This window comes from Apteryx mantelli, chromosome 27 (assembly GCF_036417845.1).
Source record: "Apteryx mantelli isolate bAptMan1 chromosome 27, bAptMan1.hap1, whole genome shotgun sequence".
Taxonomy (NCBI): domain Eukaryota; kingdom Metazoa; phylum Chordata; class Aves; order Apterygiformes; family Apterygidae; genus Apteryx; species Apteryx mantelli.
This window is the reverse complement of record NC_090004.1, coordinates 7381349-7405381: the sequence shown is the minus strand read 5'-3', so window position 1 is coordinate 7405381 and position 24033 is coordinate 7381349. Positions and strand designations below refer to the sequence as shown.

Below are 24033 nucleotides of genomic sequence, written 5' to 3'. Positions count from 1 at the left end.
TATCACAAAAGATCCAGATATGATCAGAATGTATCTGTCAATTGACATGAGTGCTGTTTAAAAAACAAACAAACAAAAAACAATAGAAGTTAGATTACTCTTATTTTTATAAGCTTTGAACATACTGTATTTCCAGGAAGACTAACTTATATGACATTATGTTGTGAGATGCAAAGGCAGTATGAAATCCCTCTCTTTTCCAGTTTAGTTAATTTAATTTCCATATTTGTTACAATAGCACTTCAGAGGACAACCAATATTGTAGGTAGTTTTCTGGAAGAAATATTTTACCAGATTTTTTTTTAATTCATTCATTTTCTTGGTCTAAGTGGTCTGAATAATGGGGCAGCAGAGTCAAGTCATAAAATGTACAGTTACACTATCTTATCATAAGGAAATTTCTCCTAAAGTAATCGCATTAAAATGTCAGTCAAAAGTAATTGAGCTATCATACCAAATTAGGGTTCTCTCTACTGCTCAGCTCTTCAAGAGGCACGATTAAAATCAAAATTAAAATATTAAAAATTTAAAATCATAATGATCAACTAATTATTACTTTTCCTCTCCACTTAATTCAAATTCTGCAATCTCAATAGCTGAGGTGAGTCAAAAAAGTAAAGGGTTCTCTCGTGTTTTTACTATTTAAGGTATCCATGACCATAAAGTTGGGGAGCATGATTGAGACAATATATTTAGAAAGCTGGAATTTTGAAAAAACTTCTTTTTCAATAGCAAGAAGGATCTGTCACAACGTGAGATATCCTAAAGTTATACTACTGTTCACTTGTAAGGATTGGGAGGCAGCCAATGAGAAACTACATTACTTTTGTCACTCATATCTGGCAGAGAGTAATACTTAAACAGAGAGCACCTCAAAGGCAGAAAAAACCAGCTCTGCTCAAGAGGTTCTTGTGCACTGTCAGATGATGGTCATCTCCTGAGAAGCTGGCCCAGATTTGTCACAGTGGACTATTGCTGGCTGGTTCTACTGTGCCTTTTCTCATACATATACTCAATAGCTGTTTTAGTAGTATGAGAAACAAAGCAATAGGCTGGGACAAAAATTAAGTAGCAAATGGAAAAGGGAAAATCTTAAGACAGGCTAATAACTAAAGTTATCAACTAATAAATCAAGATCTATTTCTTAAAAGGCTCAAAATCCAATCAAAGACATGCTTTTAGTATTGTAAGTGTCAAAATATACCTGCTTGTATGCTGTAACACATGTTGAACTGCAGAACTTCTTTGACTGTCCCTCTATTTGAAGCATGTGACACTGGCCAGATCCACTGTAACAGTAGCCCCCACAGTTCTCACAGCAGTTCATGGTCAAATTATTAGCCGAGCGGAACTTGGAGAAGCAGGCATCACTGCAGAGCTTGTGGACAACATTTTGATAATTCACTTCATGTCTAATCTAAAAGAATAGAAAGAATATATAATAAAAATAGAAAGAATATGGAATAGCTGATCTCTGGGATATCAAGTTGTCCTGATCTAAAGGAAATTCAAACAAAAAAGGAGTTTGCACTTACCACTGCATTTTTCTGGCACATGCTGCACTTGGTTGAAATGCTGTTAGTATGAATAGTAACAACAGGTTTCCTTTTCAGTTCATACGTAGAAAGACATGACTGGCTGCAGAAATCCTTACTGGAATTTGTATTGTCAAACTGGGCAGTGATTACATCCTTTGGATTTAGAATGTCTCTATGGAAGGAAAAAAAAAAAACCCAAAAGAAATAAAGAGGTGAAGAATAAATGTTTTCATGTCAACCTGCTCTCCCTTCTTTTGTTGCAGACCAAATGCTCTCTTTCTAGAAGAGGATGGATTCATTTAATTTAAAGCTTTTTTTTTTTTTTTTCTGATCAAAGTACCTGACTTCATTTTTCTTTTACTGGCAGGAAAATAATAAAGAAGTACAAATGAGAATCAGTTAGGTTGTTTATTTGCAAGTGGATACTTTGTGAAACATTTTCTATCTGGACTTAGGAGAGGCATATAAACACATCAGGTTGGATCATCGAACCTTTTGGAAAGGAACTGGGAGGAGACAACTGTTTTGCGTGGTGTTTAGTAAAAACGTTCAGAAAGGAGGTTATGCGGATTAATTCCCTTTAACAATGAAAATATCAATCATAACGGGGTAGGGAAAAAAAAGGGAAACGCAAAAGGTCACAATTTCTAATCACCACGTAGTTCAATCCAAAATAATCTGACCACTATTGCAACCTTTCCTTCTTCTATCTCCAGTCTACAATTCTTTTTGTTTGTTGCTGGATTTCACAAACTTAAGGCTCTGCTTACTTTCTCCCTCTTTTAAAACAGTCATTTGCAGAAAAGTTTCAAAGAACTTAAGTATAAAAAATAGGAGGAAATCTTTATATCACTTCCTTGGTTGGAAGGATGCCTCCTCCTCACTTGTCTTGTCAGATGTAAACCACTTTTCAACAGAATAAAAACAAATTACAGCAAAGACAGGTGAACTTTATTACAAGGCCTTTTCACAGTGACATATCAAGTAAAAAGAACAATTAACTGAAGTTTCAAGTTTAAGTTCTGTTGACCTTGTAAAACTGAAGGAAATAAATCTGTTGTTGAAGAAATGATGCAAAAACAAAGCAGCATTCGTTCTGCAAAGAAACTTATATAACTAAAATTACTATATATAAATAATTCTCTTCTCACACAATTAGCCTGAGAGGCTATTTATTTGCCTTAAGGTATGGTACAGTCATATTCATGACAGCTTAAAGAGCCAGACAGAACTCTACTTCTGCTATTTTGGAGATAATGACAGAAAGAAAAACATAATTTTAATAATTAAAATGGTTTCTAGAGCAGAAGATTCAGGCCTGTATTTCCAACAGGCTGTGGAAAATGGAGAACATCTTTTCTAAAGAATTTTTTCCAAATAGTGGTTTTGAGAGTATAATGACATTTTAAAATGTGAGGAAAGTGAAGTACCTTTTGAAATACAGTTTTTTATATTTGGCTCTTTCTAATAAAAAAAAAGACAGGATGCACATTTCACAGCAGAGGCTTTTAAATCTATGTGCATGCAAAATCCAATTCATGAAATGGAACTCAGAGTGTTATTTGTAGACAGATCAACAAATAACAGTATTGAACACAATCTTTTGCAGGGAAGCTCAACATAAGAAGTGGGCATTAGAAAAACAGCATATAGTATAAGAAGATAATTGAAGCCTTTCATTATTTGCTTGAGTATCAATTATTACTAGAACAAGTTAAAACACTGTCCTACTTTGAGCAGCTTGAGCAGGTTTTCTTGGTAGAAGCTGGTGGGCGAGAAGCTGGAACAGTGTATCCAGTGAGGCACAGTGTGGAGCAGAAGAGCTGAGTAGAGCCTTTCCTCTGGTATGCAGTTTGCCCCTTCTGGAGGATTTTTTTACAGCCAGAACAGGAAACCCGAACAGCTGTGGTTGGAACTGAAGGAAGCATTTTACTCATGCCAGAGGATGCCACAGCAGGCTGGAAACCTGACGACAACTGTGGAGCTAAAAAAAAGAGAGAGAGAGAGAAAACATACAGTAACTGTTATATATATATTGCATATCATTCACTGTTGTGCAGGGGGTAAGCATAAAGCCTATGACTTGCTTTAGATTGTCAGGATATAAGGGAGCATTAAATAGCAGAAGAAATTTCTATAAATACATGCCCTGCGCTGGCATTCTGCAGAGGAGATAGTGTCAACTACTGCTGAAATTGCTAATGTGCTTTTAGCACCCCTTTCACATTCAATTCTCCTTTGCCTCAAAAATAAAAGTCTTTTAAAATCTCTGAATATCATTGTCTCTAAACCAAACTAGTTCTTTTTTTCTACTGGGCTTACACATAGCAAATGAAACGTAGAATAATCTGCAAGACCATTTGCAAAAGTGATACATTTTATAGATTTAAATGAAGTTAGTCTTGCCTATTCCTTACCAAGAGGACTGCCACTGACTGAAAATACAGCACTGATTTTCAGCTCCCCTTCCTGAGTTTTTGGCTGTTGGCCGTACTCCTAAAACAAAGGGAAAGGAAAAGGAGAACAAATATATACATGTAATAACAGGTTACATGATTTCCATTCTTTCATAATGCTGTATTGAATCTAAGGTCCAGCAAAGCAAGAATGAATCTCCTAAGTCTTTTCCAAAGACCAGGTATACAGATGTTGCTGTGCTGAGGCAGCACACACAACCCGCTCAGAAGTTTGCAGCATACAACTGAGAGCAACATGTGGAAATGGAAAAGTGCACCTGCACGATACATTCCCCTTTCCAGCTGTATTCCAGACCCTTTCAAATTTGGTGTAGGCAAAACTTAAAAGAAATCTCTGCCTTCCATTTACAAAGAACTTTCCATCCAGAAGTGCTTTACTGTTTGCAGTCCTTACCCTCACTCTGTGAAAAAAGCTTTATTTTCAAATTCATAGGTGATAACAATGAAATAGAGACTCAGACCTAGATCAGCAGAAGTATTCCGTACTTCATTAAGACTTAAGTACCTTGGAGGAGCCTAAAGTGAAGCTTCATGACAGGTTAAGGAGTTTTAAAATGGGACATCCATGGTTCTGCCCCATCACCTATTCTGGGCTTCGATGCTGAACTGGTTGATAGAGCTGAGTCAGCCAAAAATTAACTTCTTATTGTAGTCTTTTTGTTTGTTTGTTTGTTTGGCCAGCTTAGTTCCTTGAACCAGCTGTGTGAAGCTGCCATTGCTACAAGCAGACCATAACAGTCCCTGCTTAGACTGGCCTCAGTGAGAGGGGAATAACCTTGCATTTACTACAGAATAAGAAAATCCCTACAGACAGTTGCTTGCGGAATAGCTGACGTACTATAAATCACTAGCTTGCTCACAGCAGCTACTCATACTTTGACACCGTGCTTCCTGCTCGTGCTTTCTCCAGAAATCTGAACCATAAAGCAGCTTCTAACACTCTACATTTAAATCTTACTAGGTCAAAAACAATAATCTCTCGGAACTATGGAGCTGGTAAGATTTAACCTACTTACAGTTATTTGACAATAGCAAGGGCATGGTGTCATATTATGACTGAGATAAATTAACAGTTGCTGTCTGACTGCAAGGTAAGCCAATTCAAAATCACTGGGCAAAAATAAACTCTCACTTTTCAGTGGCAGTGAATGCTCCCCTCAGCTTAAGCCATCTCTTAAAATGCACCCTAACATCCACGTAATATCTGTTAAAATTTAACATTTCTCCTACTCATTTGGGAAAATTACAAGTTTCTATACTAAGACAACCAAACTATTTCTCAACAGGTTTCCCAAAAGAATAGTCAAAGGTACTAGTTCACCATGTAAACTATCAGACTGACACATTCAAATTTCCAGTAAGACACCGCTTTTAAGCTGTGTACGGGCATGCCACGATACTGGTTTTAAAGCACTGTGTTTTTTTTGTATTACAATTTAAAAACTATGTCCTAGTCAATACCAGGAATAGAAATGGAACCAAATCCTGACATCAACTGTGCGTGACCAAGCATAGTTTCACAGCTGTGCAACAGTGCTGGAAGCCAAGAAGCTTCAGCTCCTACTATAGGTTACAGCAAGTAATGCTCTATCTTTCAGGATGCATGAAAAAAACAAAACACTAATTCTGATTTAAAGCAAAACTAAAATGAACCTTCCTCAGTTCTCATACTTTTCCAGTATAAGAGAGAGTTGATAATTATAAGATTTTACTCAAAGGAATTAGTATTTTGAACAATAAGGTATTTGATATTTAAATTCCCCAAGTCTTCACTTTTACTCATTAATATGATCTTTGATGATCACAGACATCTTGCATTACATTCCACACAAATCCACATACCAGATGCCATCTTGGAGGACGAAAGAATAGACAGATTTAACTAAGGTATATATGGTTTGACATTATATATACTTAAGGAAAAATAAAAACAACCTCATGGATACTGAACAAATTAGAAGGGCAGTGAAATCTGAATGGTTTCAAATACTTGTTTACTATTTTTTTTTTTTAGTTAGCCAAGAATATCATGAGAAAAGAAGAAAAAAATTGGGGAAGACTGGCTCAAAAAGAGAAAATACTGCAAAAGTACATAGAATGATACTAGAAAAACTAATGCCTGAACAAGAACACCAAAACTCCAGTGTCAAGGCAAATGGGATGAATCAGCTTTGGGAAATTCTGTTTACTTTTCACTTAGTATAAAGAGACTCTAAACACTTAGCTTAAGACTGTACACCTAATTTTGAAAGGCTAAGGGTAGGTCAGATAAATCACCACTATTCACATGACCAAACCAAACAGTTAAACACTAGAGTTCACACTGTGCCAAAAATTCGCAGTATTTTGCAATTTTGGCATGAAACCCAAATACTAGCAGGGAGGAGACAGGAACTGAAACATAAATGATTTCCTTGGTATCACAAAGCAAACCAGTGGCAAAGAAAGGTTAGAACTCAAGGTCCTTGCCCCAGCACCACACAGCCCAACAGGTCAGCCTTTCTCCATTTTGGAATCATTGGACTCTTACCTACATCATCATAAAAAATGTCAGTCTCAAATGAGAAAGTCATGTAAACATATGCTTAAATTGACTTCACTGACCTGCATGTATTTTAATATTTTGGTAAGGTAAGACTTGTATGTATTAATTTAAAACAAAAACAAATAACTAACCACTGTGCTCACAAAGATAACCTTTAAGAAGGAAGTAGCAGGAACAGTTCTTTTCAAACTACACAGCTCTAACTGTGACATCTCACAAAATATTCAGCAATACATGATTTACATTTTATTTTCTAACAAGAATGAGTTGAAATAAAGTGTCTATATTGCCACAGATTTAATAATGAGACTTTTAGAGCAGTTCGTTTTGTCTCTAACTAAAAAGCATAACATTTTCAGTGATATGGTAACATGATATCAAAAAGTTGGGGTTTTGGGTTTCACGGTAGTATAAGAGGGAAAAAATCCTTCTACTAAACTATATCCTTCAAGTTAAATTTCGGTCAACAAACCAAATAAAATGCTGAATTTATGTCCAGCTTATGCGGTCATTTGTCAGACCAAAATGAGAAATGCAATGGGAAACTTACCTCAGAATTATCAGGTTCATCTTTAATTTTGTCTAATAGTCCCTGCTGTGGGGCCATAGCTTTATCATATTCGTCATCCAAAGGCTCCTCCTTAATTCTAATATTTGGTGCAAAGGAATTCCCCAGCTCTTGTCCAATAGATTCCTTACTAGAAAATAGGTAGCTAGACTCCTGAAACAATAATATGAAAAAGAATTCACCCTCCTGCATCTGCCATAAAGAGTTGGGCTGCTGCCAAGGGGGAGTTTCTGTTGCAGACCAAGAGAAATGGGTCCTGCCACTGGAAGTTGGGAGAAATGAAGAGCAGCAGCTGCTGCCTCTACCTCCCTGCAGCACCCTCTGCCATCCCACCCCCAATCTTTTTCACTCCTTTGGACAAAGCAGAAGCCACCCAGCTCTCTAAGTTGGTTGTCAGTGGGGACACTCAGTTGTTTGGACAGAGTCTGTTGTTGATACAGCTGTTCCCTGTCTCATCTGGAAAAAAAGGCAGCAGGTCAGATGGATGCATCCAGGTCTAGATTCGGCTCACCAGTCACTGTCAGACCATGCTGAATATGGAAGTGGCTATCAAAAGAATCCTCAATCCAAAGAGAGGGTCAGCAAAATTTTACAAAATTATATGCAGACTGTTTAAGTAGCAAAGATGTCTAAGAGTCAGAAGATCAGTTTTCTTGATACTCAGATTTACACTCAAATATAAAATAAGTATTTTGAATTATTCCAAGTATATTGCTACACTTGCAAAAGTGTTTGAAAGATCTATAGCTTACCCTGAAGTTAGTTTCTGGAGTTTGTGGCGCTAACTGCGTCCGTAATGTTTCTTCTACTTGATTATGAACTGAGGAAAACATATACATTAAATATAAATGAATACAGATTCCAAAGAATTTCCTTTAAAACTATCTAGAGTCTCATACTAATCCCCAACCCCATAGTCCGTCAGCACCTCAGAAGTATTAAACTACACCCTTTCCCTTCCCTGCAAACAAGAAGGTAATGCTCAAAAAGAGCTGACAATATTATTATTCTACTGGGTCATTATTTTCCTATTCCAGCAAAATGGTTGTAAAATTCTGAAGCAGAATTGTTCACTCAGAATTTTCTACACCCCAAAGAGTTCTTAATTCTGCCATATTTCTACATTTACTTCAGAAAATATTTTTCAAAGCAACAAATTCCATCCTTTTCTTTGCTGTTCTGATCTTTTGCCTCTTGCCCTCCTCTCGGGAAACAGTAACTTACCAATAATAGAAGTTGCTTTTTTAGCATATTATCTCTTTAATATGTTGACAAATACTGGATTTGTTACTAAATAGAAAGCCTATGAACATTTAGTACGGCTATTTCAACTACTGACTACACTCTCCGAGGTTGCACAGCTTTCAGCCACAATCTTATGTTTGTAGGTATTTGCAATTTTCTGAAATACGTCTTTTGCACAGAAATATTCTGTACTTTATTTCCACCTGAAGATAACATCTTTAACTCCTCTCTATTTTAAAAACCTCTGTATTGTTCCTCTATCATCTGTGGAAACTGGAAGCACTGATTTTAAGATGCTGTTACTAAACACACAATTCTGGTATTTAAATTTTGTAAGCTGTGAATTTCAATAAATAGTCAGGAGCTTCTCACTCATTGTCTGTCCTTCCCTCCATCTATACAGTCTTCTGAATAAAATTAAATCACATGTTCCAGCCTGGTTACTTTTAACTTTTCATTTACTCTTCCACTCTAACTATCAGAGCTTGGGAAATCAAAAAAAGTATGTGGGCAGCAAGACTACTGGTGTCTTTCAGGCTCCTTCAGATGAGAAGTGGATTACAGGCATCTTTGCTTCTCTCTGTGTTGGTTGGACAAAGTCCAAGAAACAAGTATCTGAGGAAAAAGGAGAGCTGTCTCCCAAGAAAAGTAGATCTCAGGTTACTCCCTGCAGACACTAATAAATTTCTTGTAATCCTTTCCCTGATGCCACTATGAAATGCATAGTGCTTTAAGTACACTCGTATTAATGAAGAATTGGTGCTTTGCTCAAAAGAAATCTTTCTTGGCCACCAGCTTAAACTAAACTTAATCATCTTTTCTTTTAAGGAGTTACAAGGTCTATAAAAAACTGCCAGAGAAACATAAGGAAGCTTAAAGTGTCACCCAGCCTGGTTTAGTGAAACACCACAACAAAGGCTACGTTGAGGCTTTGACACAAACTGTGGAGGACGAGACCCCCTAATGCTGCCAGGCCCTTTTGCAAATCCTAGTCCTAATACAGAGTTCACTGTATTTTTGGGTTCTTAATAAAATGCTTCCCTACATACAACTAGGCACATTATCTTTGCCAAGACGAGGTGTTCAGCAACTAGCTCTATCACTAATTTCTATCTAGTTCGTGCTTCCTCTTTCCTGGGTAGCCAGGTCTACGATGTCAAGTTACCTGCTTTGTCAAGAAAACTGCTTTTCAATCTAGAATCCATATCTTTAGGGATTTTTTCCAACCGTTTTTCACGTTCTTGAAAATGTCCTTCTCTATTCTTGTCCTTTGTGGAAAAAGTCTCTTTGCCATTATCTCTTGTTATGCTAAAATCTTTTCGAATTGATTTAAATACAGGGCCCTGTTCATAAGGAGAAGAAAGATCCTTTTGGATTGCATTTTGAATCTGAATTTCTTTTTCACTGTCCAATTCATGTTCTGTAACTCTCTTGCCCTCTTCCAAATGGTCTTCACCATGAATTGCTGAAGGGAGAGTGTCTTTTGGAGTGAAATTTTGATCATCTTCATTGTCACTCCCAACAACAGGTATGCCTGCAAGATCCCCAGAGTTCAGAAAGTAATCGTCATCATCATCATCCAGCAGCGAGTTTTCAGATCCTGTTCGATTCTGTATTCCATAAGATATGCTGTCGAGGGCAGGTGTTAAGTTGTGGTCAGCGTCCTCAGACATTTCTGCATCCAGGATTTCACCACCTAAGGAGAAAAAGAAGTATTGGTAAACAGTCATATAAGTCACAAACTTTATGTGTAACAAAGGACGTGTGTAAATGTCCTTTGCTAATTTGTCTAATGCTGCAATTCCTTGAACCCTTTTAAGCCTTCTTGGGCCAACATTACTGATAAAATGCTGCTGACACAAGAAGCATTTCTGCCCTACTCACCACAGGGTAAAGCAGAAACTGAGCTTAGTAAAACTAATGCAGGAATAAAGGGCACTGTCTTTAACTCATATCATAAGCGGTATTTGTGGAGAAGGCAGTGCGGAGAGGGAATGAATAGCAAGGGCTGGGAGAAGAGCAAGACAGCCTTTTTGGCAGCAGTGATATGTCTAAGAAGTGTTTTATTGAACTATGACCTTAAACAAGTAAATAAAAATACTTACATTTTTCTGTAATATCAAATACTGCATCAGATTTATCTTCAAACTGTAAAAAGGAAAGCAGTATATCATTATCTTGCTCAGCTGAGATGTACTTTGTTAAAATGTATCCTACCAAAAACAAAACCATAAAAAAAAATCACAATTCCTCCTCCCTCCTTTCCTGCTGCAAGCAAAGTTTTGTGAATTTGGACTGTTAAATTACTAAAAAGTGACATTTATCCTAAGGAGTTTAGAAGTACATAGAAAAAGCACACAATGAAAATTTAAAACTAGTATTGCTTTACAGAAAAGGTGGGGGGAGAGGGAAGGGAATGTTAAAACTTTCACTTCTACAGGAGATACTTGTATCAGGTCAAGATTATGGATCCCACACCAAAAGCATTCTGCCCTCTTCTGCTCTCTGCAAGCTTTCATTTCATCTAACCATTATAAATGGAACAATACCAATGCATACCACTTTCACTGACATGGGCTACACTGATGCAAAGCTTTAATCATTCTACTAGGGAACGTCCCCTTTCCAGTGACAGTGAAACTCCTAGGAGTTGGGAGGCAATGAGTGTCAGTGTGAGTGTCACTGAAGAACCAGATGACGACTGTGCACTGTACAAAACATCTGCTTTCATTACACTTCCTCTGACATGTTAAAGTTGACAGCATGCTTGAATGCTGTCTGAAGAAGCATGTGCACTCAGAATACTTGCTGTTCTCTAGAACGTCCTGCTCTTATTAGCATCTGTCCTTTTTGCCTAAAAAGTAATAGCAGTTCATTTAAGTCATCTCTCTTTTCTTTGCATCTCCAGCTCTAACTTTTCTTTGCTGGTAGATCCTGCTCACACATCAATTCTTAAGCCATCTTAAGGAAAGTAATGGGATTTGAAAGCAAAGGGATAATCACTAATTTCTTTGAACTCAAGTCATTTAGTCGATAATCTGGGGATTCCACAGGACTGCGATGGGGAACTATCAGTTTCTTAGCAGACAGCTCTGGGAAGAGATGACAACGCAGTCACAGGATTCATCTGATGGCACAGTGTCCATCAGTCTAAATCCAACATCTCCTACAAGTCCATAACAGGGAGTTAGCTCCTTCAGCCTAACTTGACAAATGTGGAACTAAGTTCTAGTGAGGCCCTGTCCAGCATTGTGAATTTCAAGACAACTCAGTACTGCACTTTAAAAACAAAACTTTCCAGCTTCTGTGAGCAGAGATAGTTGTGGCTGGAAAAGCCACATTCATCATAATTGTCTAGAGGAAAAAAGAGTAAGCAACCACCTTCCAGGAAGGTCTGCAAGGCCTGCGTTCTCTTACTGCTATAATGATACTAGAGTGTCTCAGGAGATGCAAGTTTAATGTTGATCTACAAGTCCACATGTAATCAACTAAGTTTACACTAGTGTAAAACTAATCCCATAAATCTCTGATATATTTAGTGCTAATACCAGATGCTGAGAGCAAAAAGAGTGATGGTGTACTGTTTTTATATAACATCAGTAAAAGGAACTTGCTGCCATTTGATTATAACACCAGAGTATGAAGCCCTCTGATGCATAAACAATAGCCTGTATTTTTTTCCTCCATCTTGACCTTCCTTTATCCTTTCCTTGCTGGTAGGATAACAGAAGTTTTCAGTGCAGATGAAGCATTAGATAATGCTTTTGTTGAAGTAAATTTACATCAAAGTAGTTTTTGACTCATGTGAGATGCGGAATACCTGTGGGGAAGTGTTCTAGGTTCTACCACAATCTTGGTCACTTTATGTCCCAAACCTATGTATTCCTCCTCCACCTCCGGCATTAATAAATTTTTTACTAATAGGTGACAAAACAAAAACCCCGTTATTAGCAGAAGATGAAATTTTGCTGTCTGGACCTCTCTAACTGTTTCATTCAAAGAAATGCATGGTTTAACTTGGCACAAGGTGCCATTTGCAAGGGGGCATTAGGCACTACCATAAATATTCTGGACAACACTTACAATCTGCTTGGAAGGAATCCAAGACACTTCCCAACCACAAGGTCATCCTAGGAAAAAAAAACTATTTGGGATTTTGTTCCTCTTTTGTGAAGCTATGAAAATAGTAGGTGATGTGTTTGCCTTGGGAACTTTTAGATCTTGATCAATTTTCTTCCTTTTAAAAGGTTTCAGGATAGACATTTAATTGTGTTTAGTTTACATATGTGATTTTTCCCCTACTTTAAGCTTGTGCTGGCAATTACAAAGGTTACAGTTTGATTCACATGCTACAGTCTCTGTCAGCAGTGAATATTCAGGTCATAACACACACTAGTTGGGACCCTTAGTAGAGCTGCAACAGTCTGGAGTCAGAAAAGGAAGGGATAACTACCCTGTGCAGGGAGGTGGTCGGTGAAGTGGAAATGCGCAGGCCAATTAAGGATCAAGGATCTGAAGACATATTTCAGACCTACATGGGTAGGCATATCTGCGTCTACTATCAAAAGGTTGCATTACAAATACTTATAAAATAGGAACTTCAGGATCTGATAATATTAGCAGTCGTGGTTTCTGATGGTGGACAGCATCAGAACCCCCACGTGGGGAAGCACCTAGAGGAAGCGTTTGCATGTTCATGTGTCTCGATACATAGGTATCTACGCACACACACAAAAAAAATAACCCCAATAAATTATTAATTCTAGCCTATAATTGGACTATGCCCTCAAATGAGGGCTCATATCTTTATATATTTTTTCCGAAATAGTGGGGGGTATTTTCCCCATTTATATACATTCTATTCCATTCTTGAATCCTATTAAGATCTTATTTAATGCCACTCAGGAGGAACTTTCATATATTAACAAGTAGTTACACAAAAATTGTATCACCTTTTATAAGTTTTAAATGAGTTGGCTCTCACTGGATTATGGTCTTGTATTACACAGAAATATAAGTAATAATGCCAAAGTTACTACTTCCACATTATTCTATTTAGATAAAGTTACCTTGCAGATCCCTCTCTTACCAGTCCTAATATTTCCTCCTCTGATTAGTTGTCATCCATTCTTAATTCCCTTCATTTCTTCTGCTCTAATTTTTTTAAGATGTGGTGATTAGAAAGGAACAAAAGTACTCTAGAGGCAAACATGCAACTGATTCATCAGACGGCATTTCTTAAAGGTCCTCTGAGACAGATCTAAGAAGAGGCACCTTCATATCACAGATTAAGTCCTAGGTCACTGCAGAACGGAAAGTATGCAGAACGGAAAGTCTTCTGTTACAATACTCTAGGCCTGAAATTCCCAACATAGTCCTCAAAACACACTTCTAGTTTTAAAACGAAACACATGACTACTATATTTTATAACACCTTCATTTAATCACTTTGGCTAATATTTTGCCAGAGAATAACTTAATGATAATCAGTGCTTTTAAGATAGCAAACATTCCCTAAGATTTTAAGACAAAACAGCTTAGATATGGAATTAGTAAAATGAAATGTTTTAGAATATATGTTTCTTAGTGATTCTGTCTCATTAGCTAGAATAGTACACAGAGCAATGTTTTGCCTATTCAGGTTGTAACAAATAAATAAATAAATAATACAATAATACACAAATGGTGATAAAACAAATTCTGTTAGGCATTTCTGGAAGCGGCAACTTTAAAAGAAAAATGTCAGGCTTTCTATCAGCTGGGGAAACAAAATCTTCAGTGAAACTACAGTTACTAAAATAAATCTCACAATGAGTTTGCTTTAAATTAACTATTCTTTACAAACAGAACAACAGCACTGCTTTTATAAAAATTATTCCACTAGGTATGTTGCTAGATTTTGTTGTAATTACACACTAGACACTAGGGAAATATTGTTACATCCACAGTACTCACCCCTTATTTGCTTGAAGCGGGTGACAGAAGAACACCGTTTACAGTTTAATACAGTGTGCTAATTTGCAATAACTAAAAAACCTGTTCAATACTATAATGGCATTCAAAGTTGCCATAGCATCCATAAACCAAACAATAGATTATTTTTGTGCAATACAAAGGCAGAAGCTGCCCTATGGCTACAATATTGTTTTGTATGCAAAATAAAAAACTACTTTAAAGAAAAAAATCATAACAACTTAACATACACAGGCACATATCTTTCTAGCAAGCCTTTTGAAGTCTGATCTTAGGTTTTAGTGGATCCATAAGCAAACTGTGGAGAAGAAACAGAGATGTTAAGAAAATTGCAGTTCAAAAAACCCAGAGATTTTCTCAATTTCTTGTCTGTACAGTTTCCTCACACCTACAGAGCACAGCATACACCCCCACTTCAGAATTTAATAAGCTCCTAAGGAAGATATAATTTTTTAAAAAGCAATTTGCATTTTAATTCCTATTCTTGAACCAGGTGTAATAAGATCAGGAAGCATCCCCTGACCTTTTACACATGACATCCCTAGAAGAGATGCCAGGCAGGCAGCCAACTGCACTGCACCTCTTCCGTAGGAAAACCACGCAGCACAAGCAGAATTAAGCACTAGGTCTTTCCTAGAGCTGCTTTTGCAGCATCGCAGACAGACCCATCGATCCATACCTTCAAAGCACCTAGAGAGGGAAGGAGCAGAGGGTAACAAAGAGCCAGGCTGCTGCAGATACCTGCTACAGGAAAAGAACCACTGCGGCAGGAAGAGAACCCGGCGGGGTCAGGCGAGCCATAGAGCTCCGCGCGCGGAGCCGGGCCTGCAGAGCCCCCTAGCCGCCCCGGCCGGCTGGGCTCCGCGCCGGACACCGCGGCCCGCGCGGGGGGCCGCGTACCGGACGCCCCCCGCGCAGCGGGCCAGGCTGCCGGCCGGCGCTTTTTAACAGATGGAAATAGAATCAGAGCGCGCGTTTGGGGAGCAGGAGTCGGGAGGACGCGAACTTTATAGGTTTTGCAAGGTACGTCCTTCAGACTTCGGTGGGCATTTGAGGAATGTTCAAGCTTTCAGAAGACTGTGCCTAGATTTTAGTTGCAATCACTATTTCAGTCTAAGCGTAATGAAATGGATGCTATGATGGGTGAATTTAAAGGCAAATCCAAACAATCATCTACACACGTAAAAAGACAAAGGCAGACATTTTTCTGTTTCTTAGGGCTCCTGCTCTTCCTGCTCAAGAAATACAATTATATGTTGTTTAGGCGTCTTAAGTTCTTAAGTTTCAGAAAATAAGATTAAGGCATGTGCTGAGGACATTTTATATTTGCATTTTTAGAATTCACCGTAAATACCAGTGAGTAATTCAGCACATAACCTTATTACTCCTTCCTATCCCCAGATTTTTTTTGACATTCCTGAGTTTTCTGAATATTCATAGGCCAATTCTAAACAAAACCTCTGTCCACCTTGTATCCGTGGTTTCCATATCTACCAAACACACACACACGCTGAACAGTGTTACAAAAATATATGAAGCCAAGCAGATCAGCCTGCCAAATACACTGAATGTTATAGCGTGCCTTATCTTCTCTCAGTGTTTCAGTACTTTTAATCAATACCTATAAAGAACAGAGGGGGGTCCTAGCCCGTCTCCCATTCCCCCACAAGGGTGCGAGTTTGAAGAGGAACCAGCTCCATACTGAAGGCTTCAGCTTGCAACAGTTTTTGCAAAGGCACCAGAATAAGATATGGAGATCTGAAGCCTGCCAAATGCACAGGCCTTGCAAATTAAGAAACACACACATAAAAAACACATGTAAAGTAAACCAAGACATCACACTTAAGGCTTAAAAAGCCTTTCTTAAAAAAAATATATATATATATATGTATATATATGTAGCTTCTTCCTCCAAATGCTCCTCCCCAGCTATGTGCTGAACTTTCATACTGCTTAAGGCATTACACAAACAATCCTTGACACTGGGAGTTTGGTTAAACTAAATCTCTAAGTGAACGGAAATTAGGGTAATTCCTATTTCTCACAGCATAAGTCAGAAAAAAACTAAAATGAAGTGAATAAAGTTACGCATATATAAAAAAATCCCCCATCAAAATCAGACTAGTGGTTGCATTATAACAATGCCTGTTTCTGATGTGATATTCAGTGAGCAATTATTCCAAACCAAATAATTCACTTTAGTTACATATTTTATCATCCCACAAGAAGGACAGCATTTCCCAGATTACAAACACATACTTAAATATTTTGTCCAAAGCTTTCAAAAGAGTAGCTATAATTTATTTAGAAGATTATGTTTTGCAAAGCACAAAATCCCCTTAATTCCATTTAACTCAGAAGCTGAGTCTCTCATTAATAGAAAGTCATCACCATGTCCTTTAAGGAAAAACTGGTCCAGATAATACAACTAAAAAGCAATGAGGATAACAATCTGGGGGCTGGAAGACCAGAACACTATAACCTAGGAAAGATTCATTTACTCAATGTCTCCCCCAACAGGGTAATTAGCCTTGTTAGTCATTGTTTTGCTAACAGTTATGTTACTCTTAGTAAATTAATCTTTAAAGAAAGTGATACATGCATAAAACCTAAGTTGTCCACTTGTCATTATAATCTGCCCTCAAATAAAAAGCCTACAAGATGGTTTTGCACGCAAGTCAGGAAAATTTACCAGTGTAGCACCTTCTGCTTGTTGAGAAACACAGCAGGGATTATCGGCCCTCCTTTACAGGACGGTTTGTATGGGAATAGGCCCACATTGGTGAATCGTCTCACCCACCATTAGGTACTGCAAGGCTTTTCCCTTCTCACAAGAGCTAGGTGCCAACAACAACTGGTGGTAAAAACAGGAGAGGCTGTATGTATATGCAGCTTTCTCTACTCCAGTATTTTTGCCCTTAAAGAAATAAAAGCAGTCATGTGCTCTACTTTATTCTTCAAAGTATCTTCCTAACTCAGGCTTCCTTTTTGCCTGTTCTACTTCTCTTCAAGGCTCCTGTACAGTCCTGTGATTTTCTCCTCTCCTGCTCCTATAAAAATTGGCATTTCACTCTTTCAGATGGCTACAACTCCAGTCCCATTTGTAGTTGTTGCCCTGGTTGGCTTCTATTTTCTCTTTTCCTATGAAGAAGTGGTTCTTAGAATAGGTGGTTTAGTTGGATGTTCCACCTTCTTTGCAGGTATTATTACAGGTATCCAAGGCTCTTCAGAATGAAATGCCTGAACACCTGTAAAAACAGGCAGAAAAAACACTAATACTATGTGATCAGAGCTCTCTGCAAAGCTCCTGCCATTGTTTCACGGAGCACTTGAGAACTGCCCTATTACCTAAACAAACAAGGTTGTCTGCACAAGATGCCTGCAAAGAAACGAACAACTATCACAGTGAGGTATTAAAAAAAATACTGATCCATGGCTACTTGAGATTCTTCTGACTGCAAATAAGTGATGCAGGTAAAACTTGCCGGTTCAGTCTTCCCAAAAAAACATTTTTAAAGACGTATAAAACCTATCAAATCAGTAAGTTTCCAGATAACACAAATTTTCCCAAGGAAGTAAGTGCCATTTTTCATAGAACACTGTGACAAATTCTACTAGGCAATATCAAACATAATAAAGACCTGGGCTAATAGTCTGTAATAACTAAACTATATTTCATAAAAGCCTTCTTGAGCATATAGAACCATTTAGAATAAAGAAGAAATGTTTCCAGTTACTTTTTAGCTTGTTTTGACAAGTTTCAAGATTCAAAAAAGACAAGAATAAGTTTATTCAAAAAACAATAAAAAAAGCAAGTATTCTCAAACTTCTCCTGTAGGAACAACTGTGTCCTATTACATTAATTCTGTCCCATGTTCTTCTCACCTATATTTAGACAACTAAACATTAGTTTTTTAGGCCAGTCATTCAGGTTTCCTCTCTTTTCAATGGAAATGACGAGGCACTTCCAGAAGGCAATCCATCCTACCCTGGGATTGGGCAGATGATCTTTCAGAGATCCCCATCTCTTTCACTGATGGGGCAAAGAGTCAAGATAACCTCAGCTAAAATAGACAGATAACTCTTCTATGGGTATGGCTTACAGTGTGAAGATGAGAAAGAGGAAAATACATTTATTTCTAAACTCTTTCCCCTTTATGTTGCTAGGAAAGCAAAAACAAGAATCAACAACTATTTGTCCTATATTTATCATCTGCAATACAGTGTAGTATGTAGAGACCATTTCAGCACTGGCACAGCGGACTGGTACACAGAAGCAACTTTGCAGTATTTGTTGATTCAGCAGTGTCTAGCATTCTCGTACCTTGCTTACTACTCTCCTGTGCTACCCTTTGGGAGGGAGTTTATGCTTTCTGACCACCAGTATGGACAACAAAAGCCTAAGACATAAAGATCAGGACTTAGGCAATTGATAAGCCTGATGGATCTCAGATCAATGTGCTTAGCTAACTCAGGGCCAAGATTCAGATTTTCCAAGGAGTCTTGGATCTGGATACTAAACTTCTCCAAGCTCTTGGAGCTTATGAGAACTTTAAAGATTTTTCTGAATCTGGACCAGCCATCAAACATTCAGAATAACTGGGGGAAAGAGACCAAAAGTAAAAATGAAATTATGGTTTTGACACAGGTAGTTAACTTTTTATTCCATAAAACCCAATGTGATAGAAAAAGAGCTTTAGTTATAATGGTAACTGAGTATCATACATTTTTCATTAAAAACTTCAAAGGTATTAGATACAACACACTTTAAAACTATCTGTTCCAGTCTGCAAATGCCTCTTAAGACTAGACTAAAGATTCTAAATACACTTTAAAATTGAAGCATTAATAAGTTAATGATGGTATTGTCAGAGCACAGAAAAGCCCCAAGTCAGATCTTCTCTATGACTATCCTCAAAATTTAAGCCATTCCAGTACTCACCAACTATGATTTTGCTTTTGGGTTTTCAAAAAGAACACTGCAGATAATTTATATATAAACCCTTTTTAATACTTCAAACTGCTTTTAAATTAAATTTAAACACATAAAGTAGAGAGCAAATATGGTAACCAAAATTAAATACATTATCACCAGTTTTCAATTAGTCTTTATAAAAAGGACAGAATGCAACATGCAGTTGTTGGATCAGTATCAGTTTGGCAAAGCAAAGCTACAGCTAAGTCTTTAAACTTTTCAATTTTTATTTCCTTTGAAATTTCTGAGTTGCACTTTCAGAAAGTCACAGTTGAAGGAACAGTATGGCAATAAAGGTCATCTTCTACTCTAGGTCATGAGGTTAGCACCAGTCTGCAGCCTGCTTAAATTGGTCTCCCTTTCCTTGATATGGCTAAAGAACAGCTCATGATAGGAGATTTCAAACTCTTTCAAACTCAGTTGTCATATGGCTTTTGCTTCACCCTCGTATGAACTTCTAGAAATAAAGTGACTGCTCCTGGGATCAAGATTATGCAAGGTTGCATTTATCACAGCCTCAGGCCTATGGCGTTCATGAAACACTCTACTGGACCTTCCCAAGAACTGAGCTCATTTTATCCTCAAGTTATTTTACCAGATTGATTCCTGCTCATTCTCTTTTTCTGTTTCCACCAGACAACTAATAGAAACTAATAGAAAATCCAACCTTGCTGGTGTTCTCTGCCCATGTCCTTTTTTGCCCTTGTGGAAACATGAATTTTTTTCTATTAAAGGATGAAAGGCAGAACACAGGCTAAGATGATGGACGCTGTGAGCATGCACATGCCCTTGATGAAATATCCTCTGCTGGAGAAGCCTTATTTTGAGGAGTTTAGATGATCAGAGAGAATAAATGTTACAAGCAAAAGCAGGACTGAGGTACAACAGTGCTGCTTTTATGCAGTTAAGAAACTTATAAAATGGATGATGGAAATCATCTTAACAGAGGAAGTCATTGACAGGAATCCTTCAAGAAAATTCACTACATAAAACTTGCTACAAGACTTATTTAAGGAAAGGTCAACATGAATTGGAATGTCTTGTAGAAATGATGGGGCTAAAACCGTAATTATGGGAAATGTTGAGATAACCACTTCAAAAACATTGGGAGTGATTCTCACACCTGATTTCCAATATTCTAATCATGTACAGGGTCTTGAAGTGGGCATAGTTTACTTATTTTTCTGTATTTTATACAGTGTGAAAAGCCTTAATGTAAAAGACTGAGATCCATCATGCTTATTTTTAGAATGTGAATATAAGAATTATGACAGCAAAGCATCCTTTGAGAGGTGATAAGCTTTTGCAGAGAAATCATTGTCTTTGTACCATTTAAATGTAGTCCAATAACAAAACTTTCTAAAACTTTCATCACCTTCAATTTTTAATAAAAGCTATGCAAAATTAAAAATCTTTTGAAAACAGCTGCTTTATTGATGTAGGCACCCACCTGTTTACCTACTCACATCAAATTAATTTCCAAGAGCTCAAGTGTCAAATTTCAGTAGTTAGTACTGTGCACCACAAATTGTCCTGTCTAATTCAATAGGTTGACAGAGTATGGTCATAAATAAATGATCATTCTATTTAAAATGTAAACTGTTCAAGACAGTGACGTTACATACAAATTAAAGCCAAAGTGATAAATTTTTTTGATCAGCTAAATAAAAAGCAATATAACCAGACACCTTTTAAGTCAACCTTGATATTATGTAATATCTATAATAATTAAAAGTTAAATAGGTTGATATATTTTCCTTAGAAAAAACACCAGTTTTGATTTTGGGCAGAAATTTAACTTCTCTGAAATAACAATTTAATAATGAGAACTTTCAGGATATTATTAAAAATCAAAATCAGAAAACTTCTATCAGTCTTACACTGACAAAAGTTTTCTTTTTTAGTTGGTTGCTAATTATTGTGCCTCAAGATAAAAGATGGCATCCATTTACCAATGGGTTCTACAACATGCCAGTTTCAGTGTACGTGCTTTTGGAATAGATTTTCTCATTGGAAAGAAGAATTCTGAATGTACCAGCACTTACAACGTTCCTGTCCGAAAAAATTTATAAAATCAGTCTTTATTTTTTCCATATGAAGGGACAGAGAGTTTTATAAGAAATGCTCACTGCTCCTTAAGCCCAGGATTTGGAAGAGTCTATCATCTTATCTCCTGTAGAACGGGAACTGGACCACACAGGGGAAGAGAAAGGGGATACGCAGGATTTCCAAGACCTCATTACTTACTGTTTTCAATAGAAGAGATACAAGTTCACCTTTTTTACTGTATGCTAATCTCATTCTTCAAAGCTTCCCACTGTTCATCTGAGCAGCCAGGAAGGATCACTTCTCCCACATTCCTCAAGAACATCTTGGTGCATAAACTGGTTTTGGGTGTGGGGAGAGGAGATGGGGAAATTTACCTCTTGGGCTCTGAAGTTTGCACACAGATGGACAGAATGCAGTGCACTGGTGCTACCAGATGTTCTAAAATCTCACGGAAGCCTTTCTCACACTGAAGATTAAGCTCACTACCAGACTTAGGACCAGAAAGGTATTTTCCTTCAGGTTAGATTGGCAAGTAGTGTTTCTTCTTCCCTTACTTAACAGCCTGAGGTAACTGCAACTTTCCAAGATCATCTGTAAATTCTACCAAACAAGTTTTCTGCTTCTGCAAGAAGCTAGAATGCTGCCAGAGATAACAGCATGTGAGATGCTTTCCATGATGTGCTGGGACATATGGAGCAATAATTGATGGAGCCTGCTGGACTTAGCATCTAGTGCATGATTATCCTGGTGGTACAGAACCAGCTTTTCCTGAGACCGATGAAGAGGATACTAACTTGATGATACTTTTCTGTTATTCCTTAGCAGACAATGAGTAAGTTTAAGAAGAAAAAAATTTCATCTTCTTCTTTTCCCAATATATTCGGCTGGGCAATTCCAGATAGCGCCTCAGATAAACTGAGCATATCAAGGCATTGAGCATGTTAAGATCACTGGACACTGGGACAACACATACTACATAAAGCACCAATTCAAAGACAGGATCTAAAAAAGTAGAGATCATAGGATAGTTTAGGTTGGAAATGACCTAAGGAAGTCTCTAGGATCAAAGCAAGGTTGGCTATGAGGTCATACCAGGTTGCTCAAGGGTTTATCCAGGCTCCTCTTGAAAATCTCCAAGGATAGAGACTGCACATCCTCTCTGGGCAACCTCTTCCACTGCTCGACTGTCCTCATGGTATGAAAATTCTTCTCTATGTCCAGTAACATTTAAATTACTGGCAATGAAGTTTTAGCTAAGATCTCTTAAGTTACTGTCCTACCTTCAGCTACCTCCCTCTAAACACCTTGCAGATAGCTGCAATCTTGATCTTAGAGACATACAAATTTATGTAACATTTGTGAGCAATTCCATAAAACCCTTTGAGATTGCTTGTAGGTATATAAAAGTGCAAATGTCTGAAAGACATGGGTTTAACACAATTCAGTTACAATGCTCTTTTCCATAATTGTAGAATATCTGAACAATGTGCAAACAGCTCCTCCAATTATACTCTTGAGAGTCAACTATTCTGTTTAACAACAATGAGTTTCACAGCAATCACAAGTTTCATGTTGCCTGAAATAAATGCAGCAACTAAAACTTCTCTCACATATAGGAATAGAAAGGTTTGGATAGCGCTTTTGCCTTTCTCAAGGTTAGAGATTGGGAAGACCTCCTCACCCCTACAAAAAGGGAATTGGACAGCTCAGATACTGGCAGTGGACTATGGACCCTTCCACACAACCTCAAAATTAGACTTAATCTCCTTTCTGTCAGAAGGTTTTCAATCAAAAGCTATGTGCTTGCAGGAAAGAGGACCTACTTGTTGCATGATTATTTCGAGCACTGCTAAAAAAGTTATTTTCCCTCAGTTACATCATAGGCTATTAGACATGGGCAAAAGAGAATCTTTCACTGGTTTTAAAAGATGAGTTATTTGTTTGCGTAAGTTACTATGCCCAGTATACTTACAGACCCAACTGCAGCAAGGAAGGGCCAAGTTTCAGGGTTAGCACAGCTAACGGTGCTCACGCAATGGCTGCGGCCTGAGCACCCAAGAACCGGATGACACCGCTGCCTCGGCGACGCGCTTCGGGCCAACGCGGGCGACCGAAACAAATTTGAAGGTAGAGACGAGAGCGTCGCGTGTCTCAAACGCGGAGACGCCGGGCGCTCGGGTGGCGGTGAACCCCAGCGAGGCGCAAGCCTACGGTTTCAGCGACGCTCGTCGAGGCTATTCAGGGACGCTCTCCTCGAGGAGGGCTCGGAGCGACACCCCGAGACACCGCACGAGGCCAGCGACAGCCGGCAGGACCACGGGGCTGCGCTGAGCAGCACCGCGGGCAACCGCGAGGCACCTGGCGGGGGCGGCCCGGCCCGGGGGGGGGGGGCGGCCGGGACCCCCGCCCGCGGCCGGCCCTGCCCCCTGCCCCCTCCCCTTTGACCTCCCCGCGCGGCCCCCCCACTCACCCTGGCGCAGGGTCCGGGTCCCTCCTCCTTGGCCTCCGCCATGTTGCGCCCCCCCCCCTCGGCTGTCCCAGCCCGGCTCGCGGGGCCGGGGGGGTCGCTCCCTCGCAGCCTTCCCCCCCCCGCTTCGGGGGGAGCCGGGGGGGAGGGTCCGCGGGGGGTCCGGGGCCGGCCCCGAGCCGCGCTGCGGCAGGAG

At 38.6% G+C, this 24033-nt stretch overlaps 1 protein-coding gene across 3 annotated transcripts in view; it reads right to left on the bottom strand.

Annotated features, from left to right (window-relative positions):
• Positions 1-23846, bottom strand: part of ZMYM4 (zinc finger MYM-type containing 4) — a 44646-nt gene extending 20800 nt beyond the window's left edge. For all 3 annotated transcript variants that reach the window (XM_067311329.1, XM_067311330.1, XM_067311331.1), the window contains exons 1-8: positions 23841-23846; positions 10479-10521; positions 9539-10069; positions 7881-7948; positions 3956-4034; positions 3270-3522; positions 1536-1710; positions 1205-1417 (exon numbers count right to left, since the gene is read on the bottom strand). In XM_067311329.1, coding sequence (XP_067167430.1) covers positions 1205-1417; positions 1536-1710; positions 3270-3522; positions 3956-4034; positions 7881-7948; positions 9539-10046 — 1296 coding nt within the window. In that variant the 5' untranslated portion in view covers positions 10047-10069; positions 10479-10521; positions 23841-23846. The remainder of the gene's footprint in view (positions 1-1204; positions 1418-1535; positions 1711-3269; positions 3523-3955; positions 4035-7880; positions 7949-9538; positions 10070-10478; positions 10522-23840) is intronic.
• Between the last annotated feature and the right edge of the window lie 187 nt (positions 23847-24033).